Source organism: Equus quagga, chromosome 9, assembly GCF_021613505.1.
Source record: "Equus quagga isolate Etosha38 chromosome 9, UCLA_HA_Equagga_1.0, whole genome shotgun sequence".
Taxonomy (NCBI): Eukaryota; Metazoa; Chordata; class Mammalia; order Perissodactyla; family Equidae; genus Equus; species Equus quagga.
The window spans coordinates 65,510,298-65,537,537 of NC_060275.1; the positions used below are offsets into that span (position 1 = coordinate 65,510,298).

The following is a 27,240-nucleotide window of genomic DNA, read 5'->3' on the forward strand; positions in this document are numbered from 1 at the left end:
CCCCGACCACGTAGCGAGTACAGGCCCCGCCCCTCTCGGGTGGCCTTCCGGAGGGGCGGGCCCTGTCCCGGAAGCGGAAGGACGGGCGCGGAGTCAGAGCTGAGTTGGGCTGCGGGAGCTGGAGCCCGAGGTGAATGGGCAGGGGCCCCGCGACGCCGGGGGCTGTGAGCCGGCCATCGAGCTTGCGGGTCAAACCTGGATGTCCGCGCCACACCGGCGCCCTCCGACCAGATTCCTGATGGGCGGGCGGCGGCGGACACCGAGAGTAAGAGATCAGACCTTTCGGGAAAAGGAACCAAATTGTGGAAAGCTCTCCGTGGGCTAAATTCTTCCTGCAAACCGGGAGCGGACTCCCGCGGCCGGACGCCGTCGGAGGGGCCAGCCCACATTGCGCGGTCCCGAGGAGCACGTTCCGGGAACGCCGCGCCATGCGCTGTGCGGTAGGTGTTACCATCTCCGTTTCACAGACGGACTGACCGAAGGCCAGAGAAGGGAAGCGACTCGGCTTAGGTCCCTTGGCCAAGTCGGGAGCCACAGCCTCCTCGGGCACCTGTCTCCAGGGCTCTGCAGGAGGGGACGTGCCGGCCCTGACTGCTGATGCCCCAGCACCGGCGGGGGAGAGAGCAAGCCCCGGGCCCCAGCGGAGGAAAAGGAGACGGTGTTTTCGGCAAGATGATCTTATACTACCTGAAGGACTTTCATTTTTTCTAAAATCATGTTCTAAAAACTTTTGGGAAGAAGGGGATGTTAAAAGTTCCATTTTACAGTGTCATTACTTGGCAGATTAGAAAGTGACAACCCATCGATCCCCAAAATGTTGGAGGGAAATCTTGGCTTAACCTTGTGTTCTCAAAGGCAGGCAACATCTTTACCCCGAGGCTTACTGGATACTCAGACACAGCACAGGTGGTCCCTGCAGGGGCTGGGGAGCAGCGACCTGTCCCAAAGCCCTGGTCTGAGACAAGGAGATGCTCACAGGATGCCAACCTGCACGCACCCTAATACCTTCCAGCTGTGCCTATGACCCTTTGTCACAGAGTAATGTCATTTCCTCGGGACATCAGCACAGCAGTAGGGCTGGCCACATGATGAGAAAACACTGGAATTAGAAAAGTAGTTACTCCGCAGCACAGTTCCTCTGACGTGATTTTTTTTTTTAAACTTGGATCATTTAGTCTTCACAACTCTGGGGCAAGTACTTGCATCTCTCAAATGGAGACTTGTGCACAGGAGTGAAGTGATTAGCCCAGAGCCACACAGCTGGTAGATGGCAGGTGTGGCCTTCAACCCAACTGCCCGCAAAGCCCCTGCAGCCCCTTTTCTGGGGTGCAGATGTCTTGCACCAAGGCTGTGTCAGAAATCCCTGCTGGCTCTCAAACTGTGGTTCTGGGTTGATGGTTCTGGACCCCTTGGTTTGCCCCGTAGGGCTGCTTTCCCATCTGTGAAATGAAGTAGATATGTCCAAGATGACCTATTCTGGAGTGAAAAAACTAGAAAACTAAAGTCTTAGCTTATGGTTTCAAGGATGAGAAGGGAAAATTAAAAGATTATCTCTTATGGTCAGGTGAGAAAAGTTTTTTTTTTTTTTTTTTTAAAATATCACCACCAGCCAGATCCTAAGATAGCCCCAGGCCTGCATGGGGAGCTGGCAGCCCGGGGCCAGGGCCAAGGGGTGCGCTGCCAGACACAGCTTTGAGCCATGCCATGTAAGAACTACAAATATCTTGGGGCAAAACAAGGTCACTGAGACCTGGGCCACGGAGTCCGCTTGTGAGGGCTTCTCTCCGGGGCAGGTGAGGTTTGGATGGAGCCAGGATAACATTCCTTGATGTGGACCCTCGGTCTCTGTCACCCAAAGCTAGCAGGTGACCCTGGAACGGGGAGAGGCAAAGTGTGGCCCTGAATGACTGAAAGGCAGGTGGAGGTCAGTTTCCAGGCAGAAGGCCAACAGGCTGGCTTGGCCACTTTGCCCTGCCCACCTCTCTGCAGTCTAGCTGAAGGGCCCCAACCTCAGACCTGGGGTCTAGGTCTGCTTGACTGGTCCAGAATTCAGAAAGGGCTGATTCGGCTGTAAAGGACCAAATGAGAAACGATTCTCAGACTGGTTTGTGCAAATGGTTTTTTTTTATTTCCACATTTATATCACAAGGTGTCCACTTACTGGACCAAATAGCAAAGTTGCTCCCTTCTGTGTCCTGAGAACACAGAAGTCTAGGTACTGTACATTCACTAAGGCTCCTTGTTTTTGCAAATCGCGTTTATGACAATAACCATAAGGCAAACGAATCTAAAGGAATGGTTATGAGTGTTTCCAGCGTACACACAGGTCTCTGCGCCCAACAGGACAGCTTACACACCAGTAGCACCCGCGGTTACTTTTGTGTCTTTTGGGAAGGGATTCTAGAAAGGTGAAATTTTCTAGACATGTGCAAGAAGGAGAAAATGAACAGGTAGAAAGAAAGGAAAATTATCTGGCTGGTGGTCAGATGGAAGAGAGGGATGAAATAAACTCTAGAAAACTTAAATTTTTGCAGCATTTCTTTAAAAACTGGGTTTTAACTGGAACCAGATACAAATGTGTGGATGCCCGTGGAGTGTGGGTCAAACTGGTCGGCCAGGTGGCCCGCCCAAAACCAGCAGCTCGCTACAGCTGAGAAGCTTCTGGCACCATGATGGAAACGCTGGCCGAGTGGGTTACACACAGAGGCCACGGCGTCGCCCACCTGCCTCAGACACTCAGGGCCAAATTAAAAAAGAGAAAATGCAAATTGATGAGATGCGTGCTTCGGTTGCTGTGTTAAAGATAACCTCTCCCACAGGATTTCTGTGCCTGCCTGCAACTGAGGGCCCAGCTTATGGCGCTGGGAAGCGTCCACACCTCTTCTGGGGTGGGGACTAACGCTTTTTATAGCTGGTTTGCTATAGAGTTCTGAACTCACTTTGCCGGCCTTCCTTCCACGCGGTCCTTCCTTTGCAATTTTGTTAGTAAACTGGTAGCAGCATTTCACAAAAGAAGGAGAATCTTGAGGGCAGAGCAGAGAGACCTTGAGACTCCCGCCTCCTCCCGCCCGCCCCGGGCCAGAGTCCCAGACTCCCAACCCCTGGAGGTGGCTGGGCCCTGGGCCCCGCCCACCCACTGTGAGGTGGGAATGCACTTAGAGGCCGACGGGCGGTCAGTCCAAGCAGACATAAGGCAGAATGTTCAACCGCCCGTCGTCGCCATGCGGGTCGAGCGATATGCACTGCGTCCAGTCATACCAGTTACCCTGTGTGTCCTGACACCCGTTCACCCCCGGCCACTGGTGGGCCTGGATTCTGTCCAGATCGTCCTGTGTGACCTCACGGGTCAGCCCCGGGAGGTCCGAGGGCGGGCCATGAGGCACCAGCACGTGCGGCTTCCTGGCCCCACGCCGGCTGCTCTCCTCCTGCTTCAGGTACTCGGACATGAAGTGGTGAGCCCCCGGGGTCTGCGCGCCCGACGACGAAAGCAGGCTGCTCTGCCGGCTCAGGTAGGACTGGATGATCTCGTTGCGTGACAGCTCCTTCCAGTTCGTCTGTTCGAAAGGACTCTGGAGGCTGGCCTTGGCCTCGGGCTTGTCCAGCTCTGTCCTGGGCTGCTCCATGTGCACAGGGCTGTCAGCCTGCACTGGCTCTTTCTGGGTCAGAGGTTTGATCTGTCTTGTCATGGGGTCAAAGGTGAGCTTCCGCTCTTTTAACCGGACAGGCTTGACACCTACCTCGGCTACCTGCCCGTCCAAGTTAACCGTGTAGTCTCGAGGCCGGTACCTCTTCTTCTTTTTGCTGTCCGAGCCGCCGGAGGAGGCAGCGTCACTGTCCGCCTTGGAGGAGTCCGGAGAGAAGCCCGCCCGGGGCAGGAGGGGCTCAGCTGGGGGCAGCCCAGCCTTACAGCCGGGCCCTGTGAGCCGCTGGTGGCTGTCAGGCTGCTCCAGCCAGCGCACTGGGCTCTCCGCACTGGGCAGCAGCTCGAGCCGCCGCACGGGGGGCGTTGATGGCTGGGCCAGTGGAAGCGGTGACGGCACCTGTGTGGCATCGAGCACTGGGGGCCGCGGTGAGGGGCTGGGCACGGAGCCCCTGGGTGTGTACGGGCTCCGCTGCTGGGCAAAGGGGCCCTCATGCCGTGAGTTCCGGGGGCTGAAGGAACAGCGAGGCGGCCCCTTGGGGTGGGGGGGGCCCGGAGTCTCATCCACCCTGTCCAGCTGCTGCAGCACTGCAGCCTTGGTCTGCAAGCAGGGCCCGGGGGGCTTGCCCAGGCCCGGGGAGCTGGTGTGCGGCCTCACGGCGTTGATGGGGATCTTGCCGCTGTGCTTGTCCATCTCCCCAGGCTCCAGGCGGCTGCCCTCGGGGCCCATGTGCCCACTGCCGTCCAGGGGCCCAGGGAAGCTCTCGGGGCTCCCGCTGAGCCCGTTGGTGGGGAGGGGGGATGAGTTGGGTACCAGGGAGTCGTGGCTCACTTTAGAGACCTTAGGAGGCGGCCCAGGGTGGCCAAGGTCACGCTGGTCCCCCCGGCGCTTGCGGCTGCCCAACCTGTCCAGCCGTGGCCCAGGCAGCCTCTGGATGTCATTGCGGTTCTTCAGGTCATGGATGGTCTTGGGTGTGCCAGCCGTCCCCGCCTCCGGCCGGCAGTTGTGTGCACCCCCGTTGGCGGAGCCGGGGCCGCCCGCCAGCCCCCGCAGCGCTGCCTCATTCTGGTGCACGGGCTCGATGAGCTTCTGCCAGCTCCGCAGCAGCTTCTTGGCCCGCTTGGCGAGCTCCTCGTTCTTCGTCTTCTTGCGGACATCGTTGATGAGCTTCCCAAGTCGCGTTTCCTACAACCAGAGAGAGACAATGACACACTTGGGACAGGGAGCACCCCGTGAAAAGGAAGCTGAGCCAGAAAAGGTGGGATGGGCCCCTGGTCTTTGAAATGACCCCACTGACCCCTAAACCACTGATTTCCTGAACACAAAACGTACAGGAATTTTGGGTCCTTTTTTTAGGGACATCTAATTTCCCAAATCTTGTCTTCAGACGTTAGGGTCCTGAGGCCACAGGCAGCATTCTCAGAAGCACCAACCTGCGGGCTCATGGTGCCCAGCGGCTGTGGACCATTAAGATCACGGCAAGGATGCTTCGCCAGGGACACTTTCTGGGTGAGAGCACACTGTGGCAAAGGCCACAGCAGACGGCGGGTCTGAGCCAGAGGCCACTCAGCAGAGCCTCCCCCAGTGTGCGGGGTGTCCTGTGGAGGAAGCAGCCCCAGCTTTGGGTCTGAAGTCAGCCAGTCCCTGCAGTGCCCCTGGAAGACGGCACCCTCAGAGTATGTGCTGCAGGCTGGGGACACTCACCTCAAGTGCCTCTTTGGTAATGGGGTATTTCTCCAGGCTGGAGATGACTTCCTGCACCGCCACCATGTTCCGGATCTGCAAAACAAGACCACTCATCAGGCCCCCACCTTTCTCCCTACCCCAGCCTGCCAGGCTCTCCCTCAGCAAGAGCCAGTGGAGCCAGCCCCACCTTAGTCAGCCTCTTGCCTGCTCTCAGGGCCAGCATGGCACCCAGGGCTCAGACTTCCATCCACCCGGTGTACAGTCTACCACCAGCTCGTCCATGTACATGCCCACCCAGCTGCCCACATGGCTGTCACACAACCCAAACTCTTGACGCTGATGAACCAAGATCTGCTCTTAGTCCAGGGGATGTATAGTCCTCTGCCATCTGATAGGGTGGGAGGCTGAAGTATTTATCCAATAAAAGGCACCAAGCATAAAAGAGCAATACACAATAATCCAATCCTTTTGGCTACACAAGACATTGAGAGTTCATCCAAAGACACCATCAGGGGAGCAAAGTCAAAGATGGGAGAAGACAGGGCCCTGAGGACCTGTATCCAGAACACACAGAGATCCTGGGCCAGGAGCCACGAACAAGCCCCGCACAAAACAGGAGTCTGCCTCACCTTGTTAGTAATCAGGAAATGCACACTGAACCCATCAGTGGGCACGCTGTGCACACGCCCAACTGGGAGAAATGGTATCTGACCAAACCAGGTGGTTCTGGGGCACAGCCATCCCTGGAGAGTGACAGACTTTGTCTGGAAAAGTCGAACACATGCAGATCTTATGACCAAGCAATTCCATTCATTGTGTACACCTGCTCCGAGCCAGGCCCTGCTCTACTAACATGCATCTCCATGTAGCACCACCTGGTTAGCCGTCAAATCACCCAGGGGGAGGTACTGCTGTCAGCACGTTCTACAGATAGAGACGGCACAGAAAGGTGTGGGTCATGTGGCCAAATGCTATAATGACACTGATGTCCTCCAAGAGCTGAGGGAACAGACTGAGAAATTCAAGAGCACTAGAAATGAGCCAACTGCAGCTTCAGTGCATCAACAAGACGCAGCTCAACAACAGGGAGGAGAGTCAGAGAAATACCTCCTGTATGATTCCATTTACACCGAACATCGGAGCAGACTCAAAACGCATCCAAAATGAGTCACAGCACTAAGTGTAAAAACGAGAATCCTAAGGCTTCTAGAAGAAACAGGAGAATATCTCTGCAACCTTGGGGTAGACAGATTTCTTAGGAGCCTCAAAGCTCTAACTATCCAAGAAAAAATATTGACAAATTGAGCTTCATCAAAATTAAGAACTTCTGCTTATTAAAATGAGACACAGTTAACAAAGAGGCCAGCCTCAGCCTGGGAGGACATGTTGACAAAGCGTCCCCGGGAAGGACTTGGAGCCAGACTAGATAAGGAAGTCCTGCAGCTCAACAACCCCCAGCAGCTCCAGGTTTCTGGCAGGCCGGCTCGGGGGAGCCCTCTGCCCTCTGAGATCACACAGGGAGCACATCACACCTCCAACGCACAAGAACCGAGTTACGCAGGCACGATACAGCCAGGAAGGTGTGCCCCCCTACCCAGCCACCAGAGTTTCCTTGTATCTTTTCCAAAACTGTGTCCTGCATATCCAAGCCTGGGTATATACACTTCACACATTCAGAATACAACAGAACAAAACATGGCGCTCTGCCTTGCTTTTTCTCACTTAACATCAGAAAACACCCAGCATCACAGACCTGCCTTTGCTCAGCCTTTGTGTGTGTGTGTGCGCGTGTGTGCGTGCGTGTTGGGGGACACTCAGGCATTTCCACTTGCCATTACAATCAAGGCCGCAATCACTCCCTTTACTAGAGGCGACTTTGGGCTAACATAACACACAAAGCAGCTAGAGGGGCTGTGAGCTCAAAGGCCGTGGGGGAGTGTAATTAGTCCCCTGGAAGGCTGGTCCCATCCCATGCCCACAGTGGGAGAGGAAGGCGGGGAAACCTGTGTCCCACATCTGTGCCAGCACTGTGGTCTGTTGCCTGTCCTGCCAAAATGAGCATACAGGCTCACACACTGAGCAGCTTCAGTGACACCCATGGCCAGCCTGGGCCCCGGAGCTCAGGTGTGGGACGGCTCTCCCGGCTGAGGTCCAACTGTCAGCAGGCTGCCCTCCTTTTGAGGGGCTCTCGAGGCCCTGTTTCCTGCCCCTTCAGGTGTCAGCAGAGTTCAGGTCCTCACTACTGGGGGATTGAGGTCCTCGGCTTCTCACTGACTGTCATCTGAAGGACACTGCATTCCCTGGTTCGTGGACCCTCCCTCCATCTTCCAAGTCAGCACTGGGGCCAAGTCTGCACATCGCACCTCTCTGACCTGGCAGGAAAGGGTCTTTGCTTCTAAAGATTCTATGAGGCTGGGCCTAACTGAATTGGGATAATCAGGTCTGCACGCTTAGTCACATCTGAAAGTCCCCTCTGCCACGTAAGGCAACACATGCCCAGGTTCTGGGACTAGGATGGGGATATCCTTGGGGGCCATTGTTCTGCTGGCCACATGTATTCCCGGCTTTTCCTATCTGCCCCATTTCAAGGTGAAGACAACTATCACCCCCATCCCCACTTCGGGTTTTGTGTCTCCTCTGGATGTAAAATGCAGTGACTAGAGAGCAGCAACAGTGGCCCTCGCTCTGCTCAACAGAGCTCTCGCAAAGCTGCCCCTCTGCAGGGGAGCCCATCTTCACTGGGACAACAAAGGCCTCAGCTCAAGATGTTCTCATTTGGGGCTGTGTCCCTGCACACATCCAGATGGCCCCAGAAACCTCCTCCAGGCTGCGTCGGGGGAGGGGTCTGAGAGGAGACAGTCAATCCTCTATACACCTCCACTGTGCCATAGGCAGGGATTCAGCGGGAGCCAAGTCCCTGGGCAGTGAGGAGGCCAGCCCCACAGGGACAGAGACTACCTGCTCCCCGGCCCCAACCCTGGGATTCTGGCCCCGATGGGCTTCTGGGCTTGCCACATGGCCTGTCTCCACCCCACTGACTTCACCCTGGTATATTTAGAGCCCTGGGTCCCCACACACTCCTGAACCAGCAGTCCCGGCAGAGCTAGCCGGGCAGCACAGTGTGTCCTTGTCCTTGGGCAGACACTGTCCTGCTGCCAGACAGGAGGGCGGAGGCAGAACACCTGGGCAACCCTGGGGGCTGGCAGCGCGTTGGTGCGGCAGATATCGCACAGCTGGAGACCCTCGTGGAAGCTGTGCAGGGCTGGGGACGGGTTAAGGCCTGCAGCCCCAGCGTCACAGCCGAGCAGCTCTCGCACTTGGGTGCAGGTGTCGAGAGGCCTTTGGCCTCCACGTGGCTCTCAGGCTCCCTCCCAGCCCTGTGAAAAACACTCAGTCCTCTGCTTTCCTCTTTCTGCTGCATGGAGTTTGGGACCACCCTGGGGGCTCAGCCGTCTGGCCCCTGAGCACTGAGTGGGGAGTACCACCCTGGGCATTCCAGATGCGGTCAGTCAGGACCCCAAGGACCAGCAAGCGGATCCCAAGAAATGCTACAAGGAGCCTGGCCCTGAGCCCTGGCCCTCACCACATCCGAAAAGCAGGCATCCTGGGCTCTGCGCAGTGCCAGGCTGGGCCTCCTGCCTCAGACCCAATAGGCAGTGTCACCCTGACCAGCCCTGCCTTACCAACGACCCTACCCACCCACACAGGAGCAGCAGGCCTCCCACCCTTGATGAGAGCCCCTGTGGGTAGCAGAGACGCCAAGGCTCAGATGTGGCTGAGGGGAGGCTCCCATCCAGGCTCCCAGCCTGCACAGCCCAGCACGGGGTCCTTAGGGCAGGGAGGTGGATGTCAGGTGGAAGGCAGGCCAGGCATGCCTATGGCAAAGGCAGCACCTGAGCGGGGCCTCCCAGGGTGGACAGCAGAGGTGCCAGTGCCTTGGAGATGGCGAGATGGCACCAAAGCCCTGAAGATGGGAGAGAGGACCACAGCGAAGACAGTGGCATGAGTGAGGAGGCAAGGAGGAACAGACCCAGGGATGTGAGCCGGCTCCTACAGAAGCTGCCTTCTGTCAACTTCAGCCACTGTGAGAGCTGAACTGCTGCCACCACCCCAACAGACCAGCTGTCTCTGCTGTTTCTGGGTCCCTCCTGGCACCTGTCTGTGTGAAAATACACCCACTCGTAATTCATAATCACAGCAGACACTGCTCCGTCCCTGCACGGGGAGGAAGCCTGTGAGCCACTCACAGGCACCACCCTCCAGGGGTTTAGGGGCAGTTCTGCAGATCAGAGCCTGAGGGTCATGTGCAGCCATGTGCTGTCAGGAAGAGCCTGGCACTCCTGTGGCTCTTTCTTCCTGTGGATATCTCCTTCAAGATTCCTTTCCAGTAAAAAACCCCTCTCTGAAAACCATCTGCCAGGGGCTGCCAGGGGCCAGCCCAGTGGTGTAGTGGTTAAGTTCACATGCTCTGCTTTGGCGGCCTGGGGTTTGCCGGTCCGGATCCTGGCACAGACCTACACACTGCTTGTCAAGCCATGCTGTGGCGGCACCTCAGAGAGAACTAGAAGGACTCACAACTAGGATATACAACTATGTGCTGGGGCTTGGGGAGAAAAAAAAAAAAGAAGATCGGCAACAGATGTTAGCGCTAGGAAGAGTTAGCACAGGGCCACTCTTCCTTACAAAAAAAAAAAGCATACAAAGAAAAACCCCCAAACCACCTGCCAACCTGCTTTCCCAAAAGGGGCAGAATCTTAGCACCGACAGCCTTTCATCTTCTCTAGGGCTCCTTCAATACACACAAATTAGTGTGTATTTCCTTAACAATTAGTGAAGCCAAGTATCACTTTCCCTTTCTACCAGTGATGACATCTCCTGTGAACTGCTCAGTACCAGCCCACTTGTTAGCTGACTGGCCCCTTTATTGGAAGTCGGTATTCACCCAGCCACAGAGCTCCCAGGGTGGTGGCGTCTGCCCCGTAAACCTGGATGTCTACGTGTCCTCAGGGGAGGCACAGGGCTCCTTGGAAGTGCAGGGGGCAGGCAGAGTGGGCTGGGCAGTGGAGGAGCACTGAGAGAGGACCCCGAGGTGTCCGCTCCAAAGGCAGGGCAGGAAGTCGGTGGGCAGCCCCACGTGTGACCCAGGTGTCCACATGGTCACCAGTGACGAGTGGTGGAACTGACTGCTTACCTATCTGGCTGAGTGCTTTCGGGCCCTAGACTGGGGAGATTCATGAGGCACGTCCAGGTACACATGTCAGACAGGAAAGCGAACACCAATCCCAGGCAGAAGAGGAACCCCTAAACCAAGGTACCCCTTGGCCTCGGCGAGCAGAGAGAAAGAAGCTTCACTGAGCACATCCTCGCTCACACCTAGGGGATGCCCTCAGTGCCGACCCAGTTCCCAGGGCTCTGATGGGGTCTTCCCACCACATGAGAGCCAAGAGCAGATGCAAAGGAAGCAGAAAGGCCTTTGCTCTCAGAGAGACCCTCGGCCCATGCTAAGTTGCTACTCCAGCCAGCCTAACTGGCGACACTTGCTGCTCAAATCACACTGAACAGGAGGAAGAAAGGGGACCTGGACACGCACAGGCAACAGCCCAGCGGGGAGGATGCCACCCCTCAGAAGCAGCTTGGCTAAGAGTCTGGATCCAGTAGGGCAGGACACCACCACTTCTGCTCACACCTGCGGCCAGTGTCATCCCTGTCTTCCCCACTGGGTCACATGGGAGGAATGAGGCACCAGTGCAAAACTCCGCAGCAGGCCAAGTGCCGTGGGAACCATTAAAGGTACACCACTCATCCTCATCTTTTAATGACATGTTTTAGAGTATTTACTGACAAAATGATGCGATCTGGGACTTGCTACAAAATAATCTCCTCAGGTGGGTGGCGGGAGGGGACAAATGAAACACTGTTGCTCACTGTAAGCTGGTATCTCCTGAGGGGTAACATCAGCCTCTCACATTTATGTTTGAAATTTCCCACCCATCCGAATGGTTATGAAAGACCCCCGTATGCAAACACTGGGCTGGGAGAGTCACGGGCCTGGACGGCGCCGGCAGCCATGTGGAGGTGGAAGGAGCACCAACTGTTTCCTGGTTCCTCACCGCGCGACCTGTGCTGCACCATCTGGCTGGCGCCTGTGTCTCCCTCAGCAGTGAGCCTGTCTCGAGCCCCCTCAACCTCAGATCCAAACCACAGGGCACATCCCCATCTGGTGTGACCCTCGGAGCTCCTCACCAAGCCTGGCGCAGGCTGCTGAGCTGCTGCTCAACAGAGCCGGTACAAAACCAGCCCACACTTCTCAAGTGGAGAGGGGTCCAGATCTCCCTGCTAGAGGCCAGAGAGGTGGCGCCAGGCCTCGCGCATTCAACAGCTCCTTCGTCCAGGACAGGCTGGACCTCCTCCGCCCTCAGATAGGGAGGACGCTCACACAAACACAGGCCCAACAGCTTCCCAAGGCGTTCTCCAGAGGGCCACAGCCACGGAGAGGACAGGCTCAGTGGTTGGGTTCCCAAGGCACTGAGGCCAGGGAGGGAGGAGTCGACAACAGGGGTCCCAAGCTTGTCACCTGAAGATAGGCCACAAGCCACACAAAGCCCTCACCTGTCTGCAGACGCCATCACGTGTGCACTCACACATGTGTCTGGGGGCATCTCATGGGGACCGCACAGGCCAGGGCACCCTGTCCGGGGAGGGCAGAAACACGGTAAAGAACCAACAGTAACCCAGGGAAGGGACAGACAGTGCTCCATAGCCTGCCCACCTCTGGTCAGCACAGTGTCCCAGCTCCTGCCAGACACTTGCACATCCATGATCCTGCAACCACAGCTGAGATGCAGGACCTGGCTGCTCAGGGCTTCTTCCCAGGCTGCTCCTGAAGGCCAGCCAGCCACGCTGCCCATGTGGCCTGCCTTCTGACACACAGTCACACCACTGGCTTCTCCAGAGTCCAAGAGACCAGACTGTCTTCAGAAAGACTGCCTAAAACAGAGCATGTGGAATCATCTTTAAAACCAAACTGTTGGAAAAAAAATGTTGTTACTGGCTCTCATCACACATCTGAAAGCTGCTCTGTGAATCGGACCGTTGGTCCAGCTCTGGATCCCTGTACAGAGGTGGAGCCAGCCTGTGCAGTGGGGCGACTTGCCAATGACCAGCCTCATGCTGGCCCTGTTTCAGGGGATACGTAGGTAAACCCCAGGACCTGAGTAATTACTGCCCCGTGGGGGATTTCCAGCCCCGATGTGAAACAAGGAACTGAGACACCAGCTTCAGAGTCTGCGAAGCCCCTTGCTCCCTGCTCCCTTTTCTCCATGCATCAAGGGTTCCCACTGCACCCGAAATCCCTAATCTCTTGGGAATTAAGCTGGCCACGTGCAACTGTGTGTCAAAGAAGAAACTCTTCACTTCCCAAGGTGCAGCACTGGTGGGACCTAAGGGCATCGAGGCAGGGCAGGCCCACCCCAGCCCGACTCTCACAGGACCACCTGTTGTTGGGGTCCTCCACGGGCCAAGCTCTCTAGCTTTTCATCCTTGGAATCCTACTTCACAGATAAGTAAACTGAGGATTTGAGAAGGGAATGGAGGTCCAGGGCTCGCCATGCAGGTGTGAAGGTGGCAGAACATGGCTGTATGCTAGCCTGGCCCCGGCTCTGCTCACTACACACAGCCCAGGCAGTGCTCTACTCGGTGAAGGTGAGGGAGGGCACCCAGACATAACCAGGCTGTGGCGCTGGCATCCTGCCCACACATTCTCTCTGAACTGCCACAGCAGGGAAACGCACAGCTTACAAAGAGTTCCTTGAAGCCAGACAAGGGCAGCAGCGTTGTGCCCGGCAGCACCTTCAATGGTCTCAGCAGTGCCTGTGCCTCCCCCTTGAGGGACCCTAGAGCCAGAGAGACCCACAGACCCACAGACCCACTCCCAAGGCTGACCCTGAGCTGCAGGCTACTTGGTAAATGACAACGGCACTGGAGCCCACTCCCCGCCAGGCCCTGGGAACAGCGCACACCAAGGGTAGGCTCACCCTGCTCACTGTCTGGCCAGCCCCCGACCACCCTGTGGCCCCACATCCGTGTGGCGCAGCCCATACCAACTCATTCAGTGGGCTCAAAGCAGAAAAGCGCCCATAAGAACTAGTTCACTGTAAAAACCAATGATGTCGAAGTTGTCTTTTTTCTTTTTTTAATGCAGAATGGTCTAGATCAGAATTTACAAAAAGTACTTAGCTCAAAAGACTTTATAAGTGCTCAAAGACTTCACAAGTGTTCACTAGCAAGCAAGCTATCTTTCCAAACAAAAACACACCACAGATGGCACCCAGAAGCAAGCAGTCTACGAGACTTTCAATGTGCTGAGCATTCTAATGCCAACCCCAGCTGAGTCACCATGCCCCGCCAGCCACACAGCAGGTTGTGTCCGCGTGCGGGTGTGTGAAACAGGGCTTTGCTGGGCGCATGCCTGTCTGTGATTTCATCCCAGCCACACCATTTTCAGCCATAGCAAGTCTTCCTGTTTCTGACGAACTTCATACCTGTTCCTAGGCGGGTGCCGCTCTGTGACTCAAACTGCCTTTGCCACAAGTCAGTGCACGAGGTGGTGCCTGCGTTCCCCAGAGAGCCTGGCAGAACCCAGCCCATTTTCCACCCTGTCTCCCTAAGCAAGCAGCAGCAGTCAGTGCAGCTCAATCCTTCCTCTTGGCTCTGGAAGGTGCAGCCTCCTGGCCCTACACTGCCTTGCCTGGTCCCACAACAGACGGAAGGAAACAAGGGGAACCTCCCGTGGGTGGATGCCATGCGGCATTTCGTGCTCTGCCTGGTGAAGGAGGCTTCCTCTGCCTGGACCCCATTCCTTGTCTCATTCACTGCTTCTCGGAGGAAGAATGACACAGGGGCAGGAGATGCTGTGTCCCAGCTACCACTGCTAAGCCCATCACTTAGCAAAAGCACAAAAGCACTTCCTCACCAGTGGGGCCCATCTATTACCAGGAGCGCCCACAGCTGGAGCGTGGCCACCATCTGAGTGGCCTTAACTGTAGTGCACTCACAGCCGCCAGAGCATGCAACGGAAACTCCAGCCTGGGTCCAGGAGCAGGCAGAGCACGGCCTGCAGCCCACCAGCAGCCCAGCAGGAGGAAGCCCAGGGCCCATGGCAGCAACTGGAGCTCCCCATCAGCACATGAGGACGCGTGGCTGCCACCAGTGGACCTCTGCGAGAGAGGCTTGCAAACAAGAAGCAGGGAGGGCAGGCAGTGCTCCTCCCCACAGCCAGCACCCCCAAACTCTCTCTCTCCTTCCCACTTTAGTCTCAGCAGCTCTTCCCAACTAAACTATGAACTTAAACTCTCCTGACCTCTGGATCAGTCCACAGGCCGTGCAATTCTTGTTGTAATCTGGCCCTTTTTGAGAGCACAAGAGCTCTCAACATGTCACCTGTGAATTGGTTCATTCCAATTGATACAACTGGAAAATCAGAAAGCCTGGCAGAGCTTTTTACTCCTGCCATACATGCTCACAGAAGGGGCCAGCTGGCAGTGCATCTGATGACAGACAGCACAGCACGCCGGTGGCAATTACTCCCTCCCAGCCTCGCTCTCATAGGAACAGCCAATAAGAATACCACTGGGCAAGAGAGAAAGACCCAACCCCACAGGAGGGGCACACACAGTACTGTCCCAAATGCATGCAGAATATGGGTGGTCCAAAATGGGAACAAGCCGGCTTTTCAGGAACTGATAGGGGCCAACCTCTGAGAGACTGCTAAGTAACTAGCAAAGTAACAGGAGTGTGCTCCTGCGCTGCCAACTGAAAAGGCCCAGAGGTGGGGCTGGGCAGACAAGGGCCAGAGGGAGGAGTTGCTCAAAGACGCAGTGGGCTGGACCTGGCCTCCAACGCTGGCCCAACTTGGACGTCAGCAAGACCTACCACCAGCTCCTCCTCTGTGAGGCTGGGAGCCCAAGTAGAATGTTGGGAAAACGGTAAGGTCATGTCTGTAGATCCCAAATAGTGCACTGACCGCCATCCTGGGAGCCTCTGTGTCCGCAGGAGCCAAGCCAGGTGGGCCCCACTGCTCTGTGGTGTGTGAGCTCCCTTCAGGCAGCACAGTGCCCAGCGTGGCGCCTGGAGGCTACTAGTCGGCCCACCGGGGCTGCTGCGGGATCCAGGAACCACAGACACTCCAGAATGCCCCTCAACAAGTCACCAAATGCTTTCTGAGCACCTAGGCAGATGGGGGAAGGGCCCATTATGGCCCAGTCCTGGGGCACGGGTGGAGATGGCCAGAGGCAAGGACAGAAGCAACAGGTAAAACACTACCACTGAGGCTCAGCCAAGGTGTCAGGAGCCCCGAATGTGGCAACCAACTGGTTCCTTTTGGACGAGAGAAGGACTACAGGGAAGAGAACAGAGGACACGCCCCTTCTTAGAAGGGCTGAAGCCCAGAAGTGGCCCCAGAACCTGAGATTGCTGAGCGATGATGGTAAAAGTGACCACACCCACAAACGATGACTAGGGCGCCCCGGTGGCCCCCACTTTCCCGGGCACTCCCCATGGGGTCACCACGTCTGTTCTCAGCTGAGTGGACAGGAAAAGAGTAACAGGAACTACCCAAACCCGGGTGGCGGCCACTCTGGTGAAGTCATTTAGCAAGTCTCAGGGTAAGCATGGAAGAGCTCTTATCCTCAAACTCACCAGGCCCTAAAGGTAAGTAAGGGTGGGGTAAGCCTGTCCCACATGCACAGCAGCCATCAGCCAGGACACTGCCTCAGCCCACGTTAGCTGCATGAACTCCTGAACAAGTGCTCCAGGGCAAAGTGCCAGAGAAGACTGTACAGCTGGAGGTCAGTGGGCAGCTCTGAGCCTACCCACCCAGCCCACTCAGCTGAGCCCTCAGTCACTAATGTGGGAGGATGACAGAAGCTTCCTCCCAGACTCCTGGGAGACAAGAGACAGACAGAGACACCCAGGACAGTGCCTGGCACACAGTAAGCACTCCGGAAGGAGGGTCACCATGGAGCCTGTCAGCAGACTACACTTGGGAGAGGTCAGGTCCAAGGCTGCCCCTCCCTCCACATACTCCTGGGCTCTGTGTGGAGCTAGAGGAGTGACAGGGGACACAGGGACTTTCTCAGCAGACATTCCTGCAACAGGGGCCACCATGGAGAGAACCAAGGACATTGTCACCCACAGAACAGGAAGGTGAGTCTGTGTCAAACATCACCTAAGGATGGACACCCATACCCATCGACCCAGCAATTCCACTCTGGGGTACAAGGAGAACAGAAGAGAAGCGTGAGCATGTGTGCATGGAGAACACTCAGGGTAGCTAAAACAGCCTCCGTGAAAACCAGCCGCATACCCATCAACAGTCTAAGGGATCACTAAATCATGTCTATCCAGTCAAGGTCAGTGAATGAACTCCTGCTACACACAACAGCAAAGGTAAATCTCCAAAGAATGTCCAGAGAAAAACCAGGTACACAAGGACACACTCTGCAACGGGCTGAAAGCTCAAAAGCAGGCAGGACTTCTCGCTGGTAACAGAAGTCACAGAAGTTAGCTGGGGGTGGGAAGTGACTAGCAGAGGGAGCATGAGTGGCTTCTGGGGAAACGTTCTATTCCTTGACCCGGGCGGGGGTGACTTGGGTATGTTCACTTTACAAACATTCACTGAAATGTAAAACTTATGACTTGTGCACCCTTCTAGATACATGTTCTAATTTAATAAAAAGTAATCTTACAGTCAATCCTATCCTACAAACAGACGCCAGAGCTGCTGGGGTTGTGGAGGAGGAGGAAGAGGTGTTGGTGAGTCAGCCTATCACTCCCCCACAGTGGCACAGACTCTGAGGGTCCACAGAACAAGGTCTAAGAACCACTGCAAATGAGCCCCAGCGACCTGTGAGACCGCAGGGAGCACCCTGCTTCACAGCTCACAGAGAAATGTGTCCACATGCTCCTGCCCCAAGCAGGGTTCAGTCTGGGGAGGACAAGGGGCTCTGAAGGTTCCAGGGAAGGAGCACTCAGTAGCTCAGTGTCCCCAGGAAGGAGCAAGCTCTAAAGTTATTGGAGAGAGGCAGGCAGGCAGCAGCCACTGCCTGGGCATCTGTATCCTACCACACCGTGGTCTCTTTTCAGACCACAGACCTCCAAAGTAGGTATTATGCCACTCTCCCAACTAGGAAGTCAGGGTGCCCGTTAAACACCTGGCCACAGGTTCATTACTAACCTGACCTGCTGATCCTGTGCAGTCAGTCCATACCTGCCTCCATGCAAGAGGCCATTAGCCAGTCACACTGGTGACAAAGGCAGAAACGGACAGCTGGTTTGAGGGCGGGCAATGGAACGATTAGGATAAGAAAAGTCTGCATGCCTACACCAGGAAAGAAGTAAGCAAAGAAAGGGAGACTAGAAACTGAAGTGGGGGAGGCAGTAACATTCAAAAATCAATGTAATTTTCCATGTTAAGAGGCCAAAAATGAAAGTCTTATGATCATTCCAATAGACGTAGAAAAAAGATTTGACAAAATTGGACATCCATTCCTGATAAAAACTCTCAGCACACTAGGAATAGAAGAGAACTTTCTTGGCTTGATAAAGTGCTTCAATACACTACCCAAAGCTAACATCATACTTGATGGTGAATAGCTGAAATCTTTTTCCCCTAAGAAAAGGTACGAGACAAGGATGTGCGCTCACCACTTCTATTCAGCTTTGTACAGGAGGGTCCAGCCAGTGCAACAGAGCAAGGAAAACAGAAAAAAAAAAAAAGATTCAGATTGGAAAAGAGGAAGTAAAACTGCCTTTATTCACAAACAACAGAATATATGGAAAATCTGACAGAATCTAGACAAAAGCTACTAAAATAAGTGAATTTAGCAAGGTTGCAGGATACACGTTCAATATAAAATTCTACTGTATTTCTACATGCAAGCAACAAACATTCAGAAACAAATTTAAAAAACCAATTCCCTTTACAACAGCAACTAAAAACTACAAAGTACTGAGGGATAAATTTGACAAAAGACATGTAAGAGCTCAACAATGAAAAGTAGAAAACATGGCTGAGAGAAATTAAAAGAGGCATCAATTAATGGAGAGAGACACCAAGTTAATGGGTTAGAAGAGTCAACATTGTTAAGATGTAACTTGTCCCCCAAACTGACCTACAGACTCAATGCAATCCCAATCAAAATTCCAGCAGTGTTTGGAGAAATCGACAAGCTGATTCTAAAATTTATATGGAAACACAAAGGTCCTGGAATAGCCAGCAAACTGAAAAAAGAAAATCGGAAGACACACATTATCTGAGTTTAAGACGTTATATAATCAAGACAGTGTGGTATTGGGGCAAGGACAGACAAATAGATGAACGGAACAGAATAGGGTCCCTTAGCAGTCCCACACATACATGGTCAGCTGACCCTTAACAAAGGTGCTAAGGCAATTCAACAGGGAACAAACCATCCTACAACAAAGAGTGCTGGCACAATTGGACAGTGACATGCAAAAGACAACAACAAAACAAAACAAAAATCCCTTGCCCTCTACCTCACAAGATACAAACATGAACACAAAGCAGATCGTGAAGCTAAATATACGAGCTAAAACCATAAAACATCTACAAGAAAATACAGGGGGAAGATCTTAGTGACCTTGGGTTTGGCAAAGACTTCAAAAATATGACACAAAAAGGGGCTGGCTCCGTGGCCGAGCGGTTAAGTTCGCGCGCTCCGCTGCAGGCGGCCCAGTGTTTCGTTGGTTCGAATCCTGGGCGCGGTCATGGCACTGCTCATCAGACCACGCTGAGGCAGCGTCCCACATGCCGCAACTAGAAGGACCCACAACAAAGAATATACAACTATGTACCGGGGGGCTTTGGGGAGAAAAAGGGGAAAAAATAAAATCTTTAAAAAAAAAAAAAAAAATATGACACAAAAAGTACAAACTATACAGAAAACATTAATTGGATTTCATCAAAATTGAAAATCTTTGCTCTTCAAAAGATGACTGTTATAAAAATGAAAAGGCAAGCAAGCCAGAGACTAGGAGAAAACATATATAAATCCTGTATCTAAAAAAGGACTTGTATCTAGAATAATCTCTTTCAACTCAATAATTAGACAAGGAATGCAAGGGAAAAAAATGGCCAAATGATTCAAATAGCTATTCAAATCTTTCACCAAAGAAGAGATATGCATGGCAAATGAACACATGAAGTTCAAGATGGGCTCAACATTATTAGGAAAATGCAAATTAAAACCACCGTGAGATACCACTACACACCTATCAGGATAGCCAAAATGAAAAAGACTGACCATACCAAGTGCTGGCCAAGATGTGGTGCAAGTGGAACTCTCATACACAGCTGCTGGGAGTATAAAATGGTACAACCACCTCGGAAAACATTTTGGCGGATTCTTCCCAAAAGTCCAGCAACATATGAATGAATAAATGAATTGTAGTATATCCATAAAATGAAATACTACTCAGCAACAAAAAAGAATGAACTACTGATATACATAACATGCATGAATCTCAAAATAAATATGCTGAATGAAAAAAGAACCCAAACCAAAATAAAACAAAAAAGAGTACCTACTGCATGATTCCACAAAATTCTAGAAAAGGCAAACTAATCTACAGTGACAGAAAGCAGATCAGCAGTTGCTTGGGGATGGGGGGGAGATTACAAAAGGGCAAGAGGAAACTTTTGGAAATATGTTTATTACTGTGATTGTGGTGATGGTTCCTCAGATGTATTTACAGGTCCAAATACATCAAAGTGTACACTTTCAGTGTGCACAGTTTACTCTATGTCAATTACACCTCAATAAAGCTGCAAACCAACCATGGAGGCAGAGGACAGATGCAACAAAGTCCTGGACAATGTAGGAGAGGTGGTAGACAAAGAAAAAGAAGCCTTGTCTGCTGGAGGGGAGGCATCAGACTCCACTTGGGTTCAGCCTTCCCGGGGTGGTGGGTGGAGTCAAAAGTTCCTTCTACCCTCAGTAAAACGAAGAGGACTGTCATGGCTAGGCGTCCCAGGGGTATCACAAGGACTGAACAGCCAATGCGAGACCATGTGTAATGCATTCCTCATAACAGACTGGGCTCCAGCAGGCATCAATAAACATCAGCTCTTCTTTCTGGGACATTCTGCGTGCCCCTACAAACACCTGTGCATCCTAACTGTGGGTTTGGAAAAGGCAACTCCTGTCTCAGAGTTGGGCCCAGCGCTCAGGAGATGTGCTGTGGCTGGAGCTGGGTAACAGTGCCCTATAGGTTGTGAAATAAAAGGCTCACCAGCCACTGAGGCTGAACTTAAGGACATGCACCCTCATCAGCCAGCCTGTGGAGTTTTTTCATACTTCACCTGGAGACCCAAGAGAAGGAGCCAGCTACCCACGCTCACACAGGAAAGGCCAGAGGCCGCAAACATCTGCAGAAAGTCTTAGGCAATTGACAATCTATTGTCCCCCAAACAGTCGGTGTGAGCGATACCCTGTATCCATCCTCCACGACTGGAGGACATGAATCCAGCCTGGGGGCATCTGACAGGTTATTTTCCCTCCTAGCTCTGCGAGGTTTCCTCCAATGGGAATTAAGCTACCTGTGACTGAATCTGTCTGGAATCCTGACTCTTCCCCCCTTCCCCCCGCCCCCGCCCGCCCCACAGCTGAGCCAGACCCTTACTGCTCTCAACTGTAACCCAGGGCTCAGCAGCACCAGCATCAGTGCAGACCTCCTGGATCAGAAGCTGCATTTGAATAAGCCCTCGAGAAGATTCATACACAAAGATATGGTGGACAAAATCGCTCTTCCCAAAGCAGCAGGTTCTGCCTGGCATCTCGTGCGCAGCCAACTCAGATACTCCTCAGCAGTAACACTGCCAGCACCACCTGCACCCTGCTTTCTAGAGCACGGGGCGCCTCCAAACTGGATCTCATCCAATCCTGATGACAAGCCTAATTTATCCAGACAGGGCTGTGATGTGCCCAAGCTTGTATATCTGCAGGCCGGAGAGGTCACCATGCTGCCCTGCCAGCAGTGGGCTGCAGAGCTAGCTGGGCCCAGCTGTGGGACCCTGCCTATTCTTTGCCAATCTCAGAGAAGGCCCCATCCAGATGTGGTATGACAAGGTCCAGGAGAACCACCATAGGATGGAATGGCAGTTAACGACCAGGCAGGTGGAGGATGTGCTGCCACCAGCCCGCAATGCTCCTTGTCAGGGACAATGGCACCTGGCAAACGCAGGCTACAAAGCTCTCAGCCCTGTACACTGGGCAGCCTCTCGCAGCGGGCATTAGCAAACTGTGCAGACAAGTCCCTTCAAATCCAGCGTCCCACAGCAGCAGGCCTCACTCGCCTCCCCCACCCCCACATGACTCCCCTCTTCCAAACCCCAAAGACAGGGTTTCTGAGATAATTCTCCTTCAGTTCCAACAAGGACCGAGTGGCTTCTGTGGACTGGACCAATGATCAGTTAACAACATCAGTGATGTTTTCTAAGGGGAGATGACACCTTTCAGGTTCCAACCAACCACCTTACAAACCATTGCCTTGATAATAAAACTCACACAAACATCCCACGCCCCCAGCCAAAGCCCCACAGGACTTGATCAAAGTCGGCGTGTGCCTGGCCTGTGTTGGCCTGCCTCTGCCACAGACTCCTACCCATTCAAACTCCACCTCCTGGAGGGCCACTAGCCTATGGCCTGCAAAGAGAAAAGCACGAGTTCCCAAATGGGGCGGGACCTCAACAGTCCTCAGTGACCCCTCACAGATCTAAGAACCTGGCACCAAGGAACCTACCTGGAAGTCATGGCAAATCTCACTGGCACCCCTCCCCCGGCTGTGCAGAAAGCAAGACCAAGCTGCAGCCTTCACATGAGCCAGAAGTTCTGGAAAGCAGCCCTTTCTATGGAGGGTGGGTGGGAAGGGGAAAGGGAGCAGCCCCACGCCTACTCTGCCTTTCCCCAGCCTCACCACTTGGGTCACTGCACTCCAGCTCTCTTACTCGTCCCTCCCTGCTGCTGCCAGTACACTCCTCAAGAGCAGGGGCCTTGCTCTTGTTCACTGTTGCCTCCTCAGTGCCTGGCCCCCTCACAGTGCCTGGCACATGGCAGGGACCTGGTATGTACTAACTGATGAATGAAGGAAGGACTGGGTGAAAAGATGATGAGGTCCCACCTTACTGGCCTCAGTGGCTGGGCACCACGTATATTCCAATATTACGAACATCTTGGAGGTCTCCCTCTCCGGCAAATCAAAATCTGTAGCACCTAACTGGTGTCTGGAGAGCAGACACACCTTGTCCTGTTCCAGCTGTTACCTGCACTGGCCACCCCTCGAAGGTAACAGGACAGGGAGGTGACTCTCAATGGTTCTCACACCCCGAGGAAGGACAAGGTTAAGCGCACATGTCTGGGTGGCCAGGGCAGAGGGACAGCCATAGCAAGGGTAGGCAGAGGCTGTGGCTGGGGTGGCCAGGCTCTGTTGCTCCTCCAGGCAAACATGTTTCCTCAGCAGGGCCCAATGGCTTTGGGGAGAATCTTCCATTTTCAATGCAGTGGGCCTGGAAGTCACCACAACCACAAATGTTTTCTCCAACTTACCTTCTTGGTTACCCTGAAATTATTCCAAAGGGTTACGTAAGGAGACAGAAGGGAAAGTGAGACTTTGCAAAGTCAGACACAAAAGCAACGTGGAAACCAAGGGGGTGGGGTGGGGCTGACCACCCAACAGCAGCCCCCGCTGGGCTGGAGTGGACCCCAGCAGCACTTCCTGTCTTGCCCTGAGCCACGTGCATCACACAGGAGGGGAAGGGGCAGCAAAATTGACCCAAGGCCAGGAGCTAAATGTCATGGCTAAACGTCAGTGGCCAGACCCCTGCAGCGAGACTCAAGGTCCCCATCATCAAATGTCCAAGGCAGGCAGGGTCCCAGTTGAGCTCCAGGAGAACCACTGCAGCAGCTGCTCCTTGTCGCAAATGCACATGGGCAAAGCACACCGATAACTGGGAACAGAGAGGATGTCACTTTCCACTGTATTTCCATCCATGTATCATTTGCTAACATTACTTCCTCAACACTTTAAACCTGTTTTTTCAAACACGTTTTTTTTTTAAGCCTACTTTTTCCCCTTATCATCCTCACCATACATGGAAGTGGTACCAAACACAACTGACCAGGGCAACAGAAAATGCGACAGCACAACCAGGGAGAAAGCAGATACAGGTTTTTACTAAAATCTACATTAACATTAAAAAAGGATCTCTACTGGACTCCTACCTGTCACCACACCAGATTGCCCCTGCCTGGGCAAACTGTCACCAAAGCCAAGGACCCATCAGCCCTGCCACACCTCATCTCTCAGAGCAGCTACTTGGACTTAGGGCCATTCCTTCCACCTGAGGCCCCTCTGCAGCCTCATCTTTGTCCACTCGGAGGTCCTCAAGCCCCAACCCCAGATCCTTTCCTTTGCTCACTCCACCTCTGCTCTTCCTGGGCAGTCCCAGCTGAGGCAGCTCCAAATCTGCACTGCATCACAAGCCCAGGCGTCGCCTCAGGACCCCAATGCCCACCGGGCACTCTTCTTCTGCATCTCAAAGGCACTGGGGGTGTCCACAGACAACTGGCCCTGGCCCTGCTCCTGCAAAGTTTGGGCTCTGGGAGCAGCAGCACCCTCAGAGGAGGCAAGCCCAAACCCTGAGTTGGCCCCCTTTCTCTCACCTCCTGTGGGCCCCACACCTACATATGAACCCACCCACACTAACCCTGTAGGCGTGTCTTCACTGGACCTCGATTTCAACCCCCTGATAAGGTGGGCCTAGGCCCACCTCTTAGCCAACTTGTGACAGGCGCTTTGTTTGAGTATGCCTGCATATGGCTCCATATCTCTTATGCAGTCTGGCCACGTCTGACCACACATGGCGCCAACTGGGGACACTGAGGGGGACCTGGGGCTTGATGGTGCCTGTGCTCCTCGCCCGGAATATCTGGAGTCTTCTCTACCAGCCTTTCGTCTTCCTTTCCTCTGAGAGCATCTTCTGAGCCACATGTGCGTCCTCTCCTCGAACCCCACCAGCCCCAGGAGGCAGAGATGAACATCATGGCTCAAGTCTGACCCCAAAGGCCAAGCTCTGCAGCACTGTCTCCTCTGAGACCCTCATGTCCTCGGCCCCGGGCCTGAGCCATGGCAATGTTTCTCTGGGTGGCTTTCCCACCCTTGTCCAGAGCCTGTGACAATTATGTAGTTGAAACTACATCATAGATACTATTTTCTTTTTTCATTGAACACTTCCTTTTTCCTGTTGCTACATAATCTTCATAATGACCATGTTTAACAGCTAAAGGTCCATCAATACATCGTAACTTCCTTGACCTTCTCCAACTGCTGGACATTTCCATTTCCTTCCAGCTTCTCCTACTGCAACCAATGTTACAATGAACATCGTCAAACATACAACTGCCTTCTCTCACTTCTTCGTTAGGAATAACTTCCCAGGTGTTAAACTCTGCTCCAAGGGTCCAAACGCTTTCGTGGTTTTGGTATTGCCTCAACTATTTTTAACCCCCAGCTTGTACAATGCAATGATCCCGTTGCCAAGGGGAGGAAGAAAGCAAAGTGTCCCGGAGAGGTGGGCCCGCCTATCTGGCAAAACTGTACACAGGCGTCGGGACCGTTACCCTGTCCTTGTCATCTATCCATCAACTCTGCATGGGTATGGCAGCATGTCTCCAAATGTGACCGCCAGAAGGGGAAAGAAAGAGGACCCAGAGCAGGTCTGGCACTAAGGCCACCTCCTTGCAGAGACACACAGAGAGAACAATTGGGTCCCCCTACCCCCTGGCTCTAATACAGAGGCTGCTAGGAAGACAGACGCATATCAACGCAACTGTCACTCTACCTGGGAAGGGCTATGACATCCTGCAGGGACACGACAGCACAGGGCTGGGGAGGTTTCTGGGAATCTGGGCAGGCCAGCAGGCTCAGAGTGGTAGGAGCAGATCTAGTCCCTTTCCCACATCACTCTCTTGCACCTCTCCAAAATCAAATGGGGGTACAGGATCTGGAGTGGGGTTTCTGGAGACTTCTCTGGGTGTCTTGGGCAAAGTGAGGCCCTGGACGGGGCACCACAGCCTGCTGTTCGTTTCTGTCTGCCGTGCCTCTTGGCCTGTGGCCCCTGCATGCTGCACTGTGACACAACCCCAAACTTGAAAACAACTCACCATGAGCTGGGCCAGCCCTAGGCATTTCAGATTCAAACTTTACCAGAGGATGGCACTCCACCACGTGGTCTGCATCCTGTACAGCATACACCAAGAGGCTGGCTCTTTCGTGCCCACTCAGTGGAGGATGTCAGAAGGTAACATGCACCCCCAGGACCATGAGGACAGGAAGTCTAAGTCCCTGAGTGAGTCCACTAGACATGGCCTATACGGTGGCAGCGCCCAGCTCTTTCTCCAGGAGCTCCAGGTACTTTTAAAACCTTCATACAGCACATGAGCCACAGCCTGAGATGACAACCCCAGCCGTTGTTCCATCTCAGTGCCCAGTGCTGCTGGCTGGCGACCACAATCTCAATTCAGAACAGACTAGAAGGCCAGTTTAATTCTTCCCATTCCACAGATGAGGAGACAGAGACTCAGAAAAGTAGAATAAACTCATACCTGTCTGACCCCATATCTAAGGCCTCTGGTGCTGCTACATGATTTACTGTATAACAAATTCTCCAACATTTCCACTTTTTGAAACCTATTTTGGCAGTCTATTTCTTTGGAGGCAACAAGTCAGCTTCCCACTGTTGTCTGTAATATTTAAGATCAGAAATGAGAAACAACCAACCAAGATAATCATGCATGGGCAAGCATTAGGACAAGCTCATTTTCAAAAATCAACACTGGAAACCATTCGAGAAAGCACACTCAAATGCCACCCCTGTGTCTGCCCTCTCCTGTCGCGGCACACAGTGGTGCCCCTGACTCTGTGGGCTGCCTGGTGCCTCTCAGCCATTGTTGGTCCCACCTTCCTGCCATGTCACTGCACGACCACTTTCTAAGGCTGTTTACAAGCTGCCTCTTTGGAGCTCCCAGAGCCCAGGCAGGTCCCAGGCCCAGGCTGGTCCGAACATACCGGCCCTGTGGCCCAGGTCCCATATGGGTTCTGGGGACAACACGATGGTTATGCCTTGGCCTGCCTCCTGCATATATCTCGTTGTCCTCATTAACCGAGCAGCACCTGCTGGTAGTACGCCCTGCCCCAGGGTCCAGAACTCCGTTTTTCTCTCTCTCCAACACAGCAAATAAAATCCATGAAACTTGTTACCATTGAGAAGTTACATCAACAATTAACATCCTCTACACACCCTCTGATGGCTGCTGAACTGTCTAAGTTGCATGGCATTGGCCAACAGTCCCAGGCTGCTCCAGAGCTGGACACCTAGCCTGCCACCCTACCACCCCAGAGGTCCAGCCCCCAGGCCATCTACAACACAAAAGAAGCAGACCTCACTTCCAACACTGGTACACCAGGCCTGCTGAGCCGTGCCCATCATCTGTAATACATGTTAGGACTAACGGTAAGGGAGAAAATGTACTAAGATGACAAACACATTAGATATAACTGAGTTCAGCAGAAGCTGAAAACTGGGGTAATGTTCCTCAATATAAATCTAACAGCTACAATAAATCAAACAAGTCATAAAAAGTACAGTACACTGACTGGGAAAACAACTGATTGCAAATGCTGGGTCCCATTCAAACTTTGTGAGCCCCCCACAAGGGACACACATCCCCAGACAGTTCCTGGAGGACCCCACATTCTGCTGGGCCCTGCAGCAGGAAGATGTCTGGGGAGAGATCCCCAAGCAGGCCAGGGTTCCAAACGCCACCTCAATGTTTCCCTT

The 27,240-nt window shown here is 53.6% G+C and overlaps 1 protein-coding gene and 1 long non-coding RNA gene across 3 annotated transcripts in view; one reads left to right on the forward strand and one right to left on the reverse strand.

Moving 5' to 3' along the window:
• Positions 1-94: 94 nt before the first annotated feature.
• LOC124244939 (uncharacterized) lies at positions 95-3,854 on the forward strand. The gene is made up of 3 exons (XR_006890156.1): positions 95-440; positions 3,435-3,509; positions 3,725-3,854. It is a non-coding gene; the product is annotated as an uncharacterized LOC124244939 (long non-coding RNA).
• MED26 (mediator complex subunit 26) overlaps positions 2,106-27,240 on the reverse strand; it is a 49,796-nt gene continuing 24,661 nt past the window's right edge. Inside the window, exons 1-4 of one of the 2 annotated variants that reach the window (XM_046671994.1) lie at positions 12,097-13,329; positions 11,937-12,015; positions 5,346-5,420; positions 2,106-4,826 (exon numbers count right to left, since the gene is read on the reverse strand). In XM_046671994.1, the coding sequence (XP_046527950.1) occupies positions 3,174-4,826; positions 5,346-5,420; positions 11,937-11,972 (1,764 nt within the window). In that variant the 5' untranslated portion in view covers positions 11,973-12,015; positions 12,097-13,329 and the 3' untranslated portion in view covers positions 2,106-3,173. Of the gene's footprint in view, positions 4,827-5,345; positions 5,421-11,936; positions 12,016-12,096; positions 13,330-27,240 lie in introns of those variants that run through there. The other variant, XM_046671993.1, reaches the window with a different exon arrangement.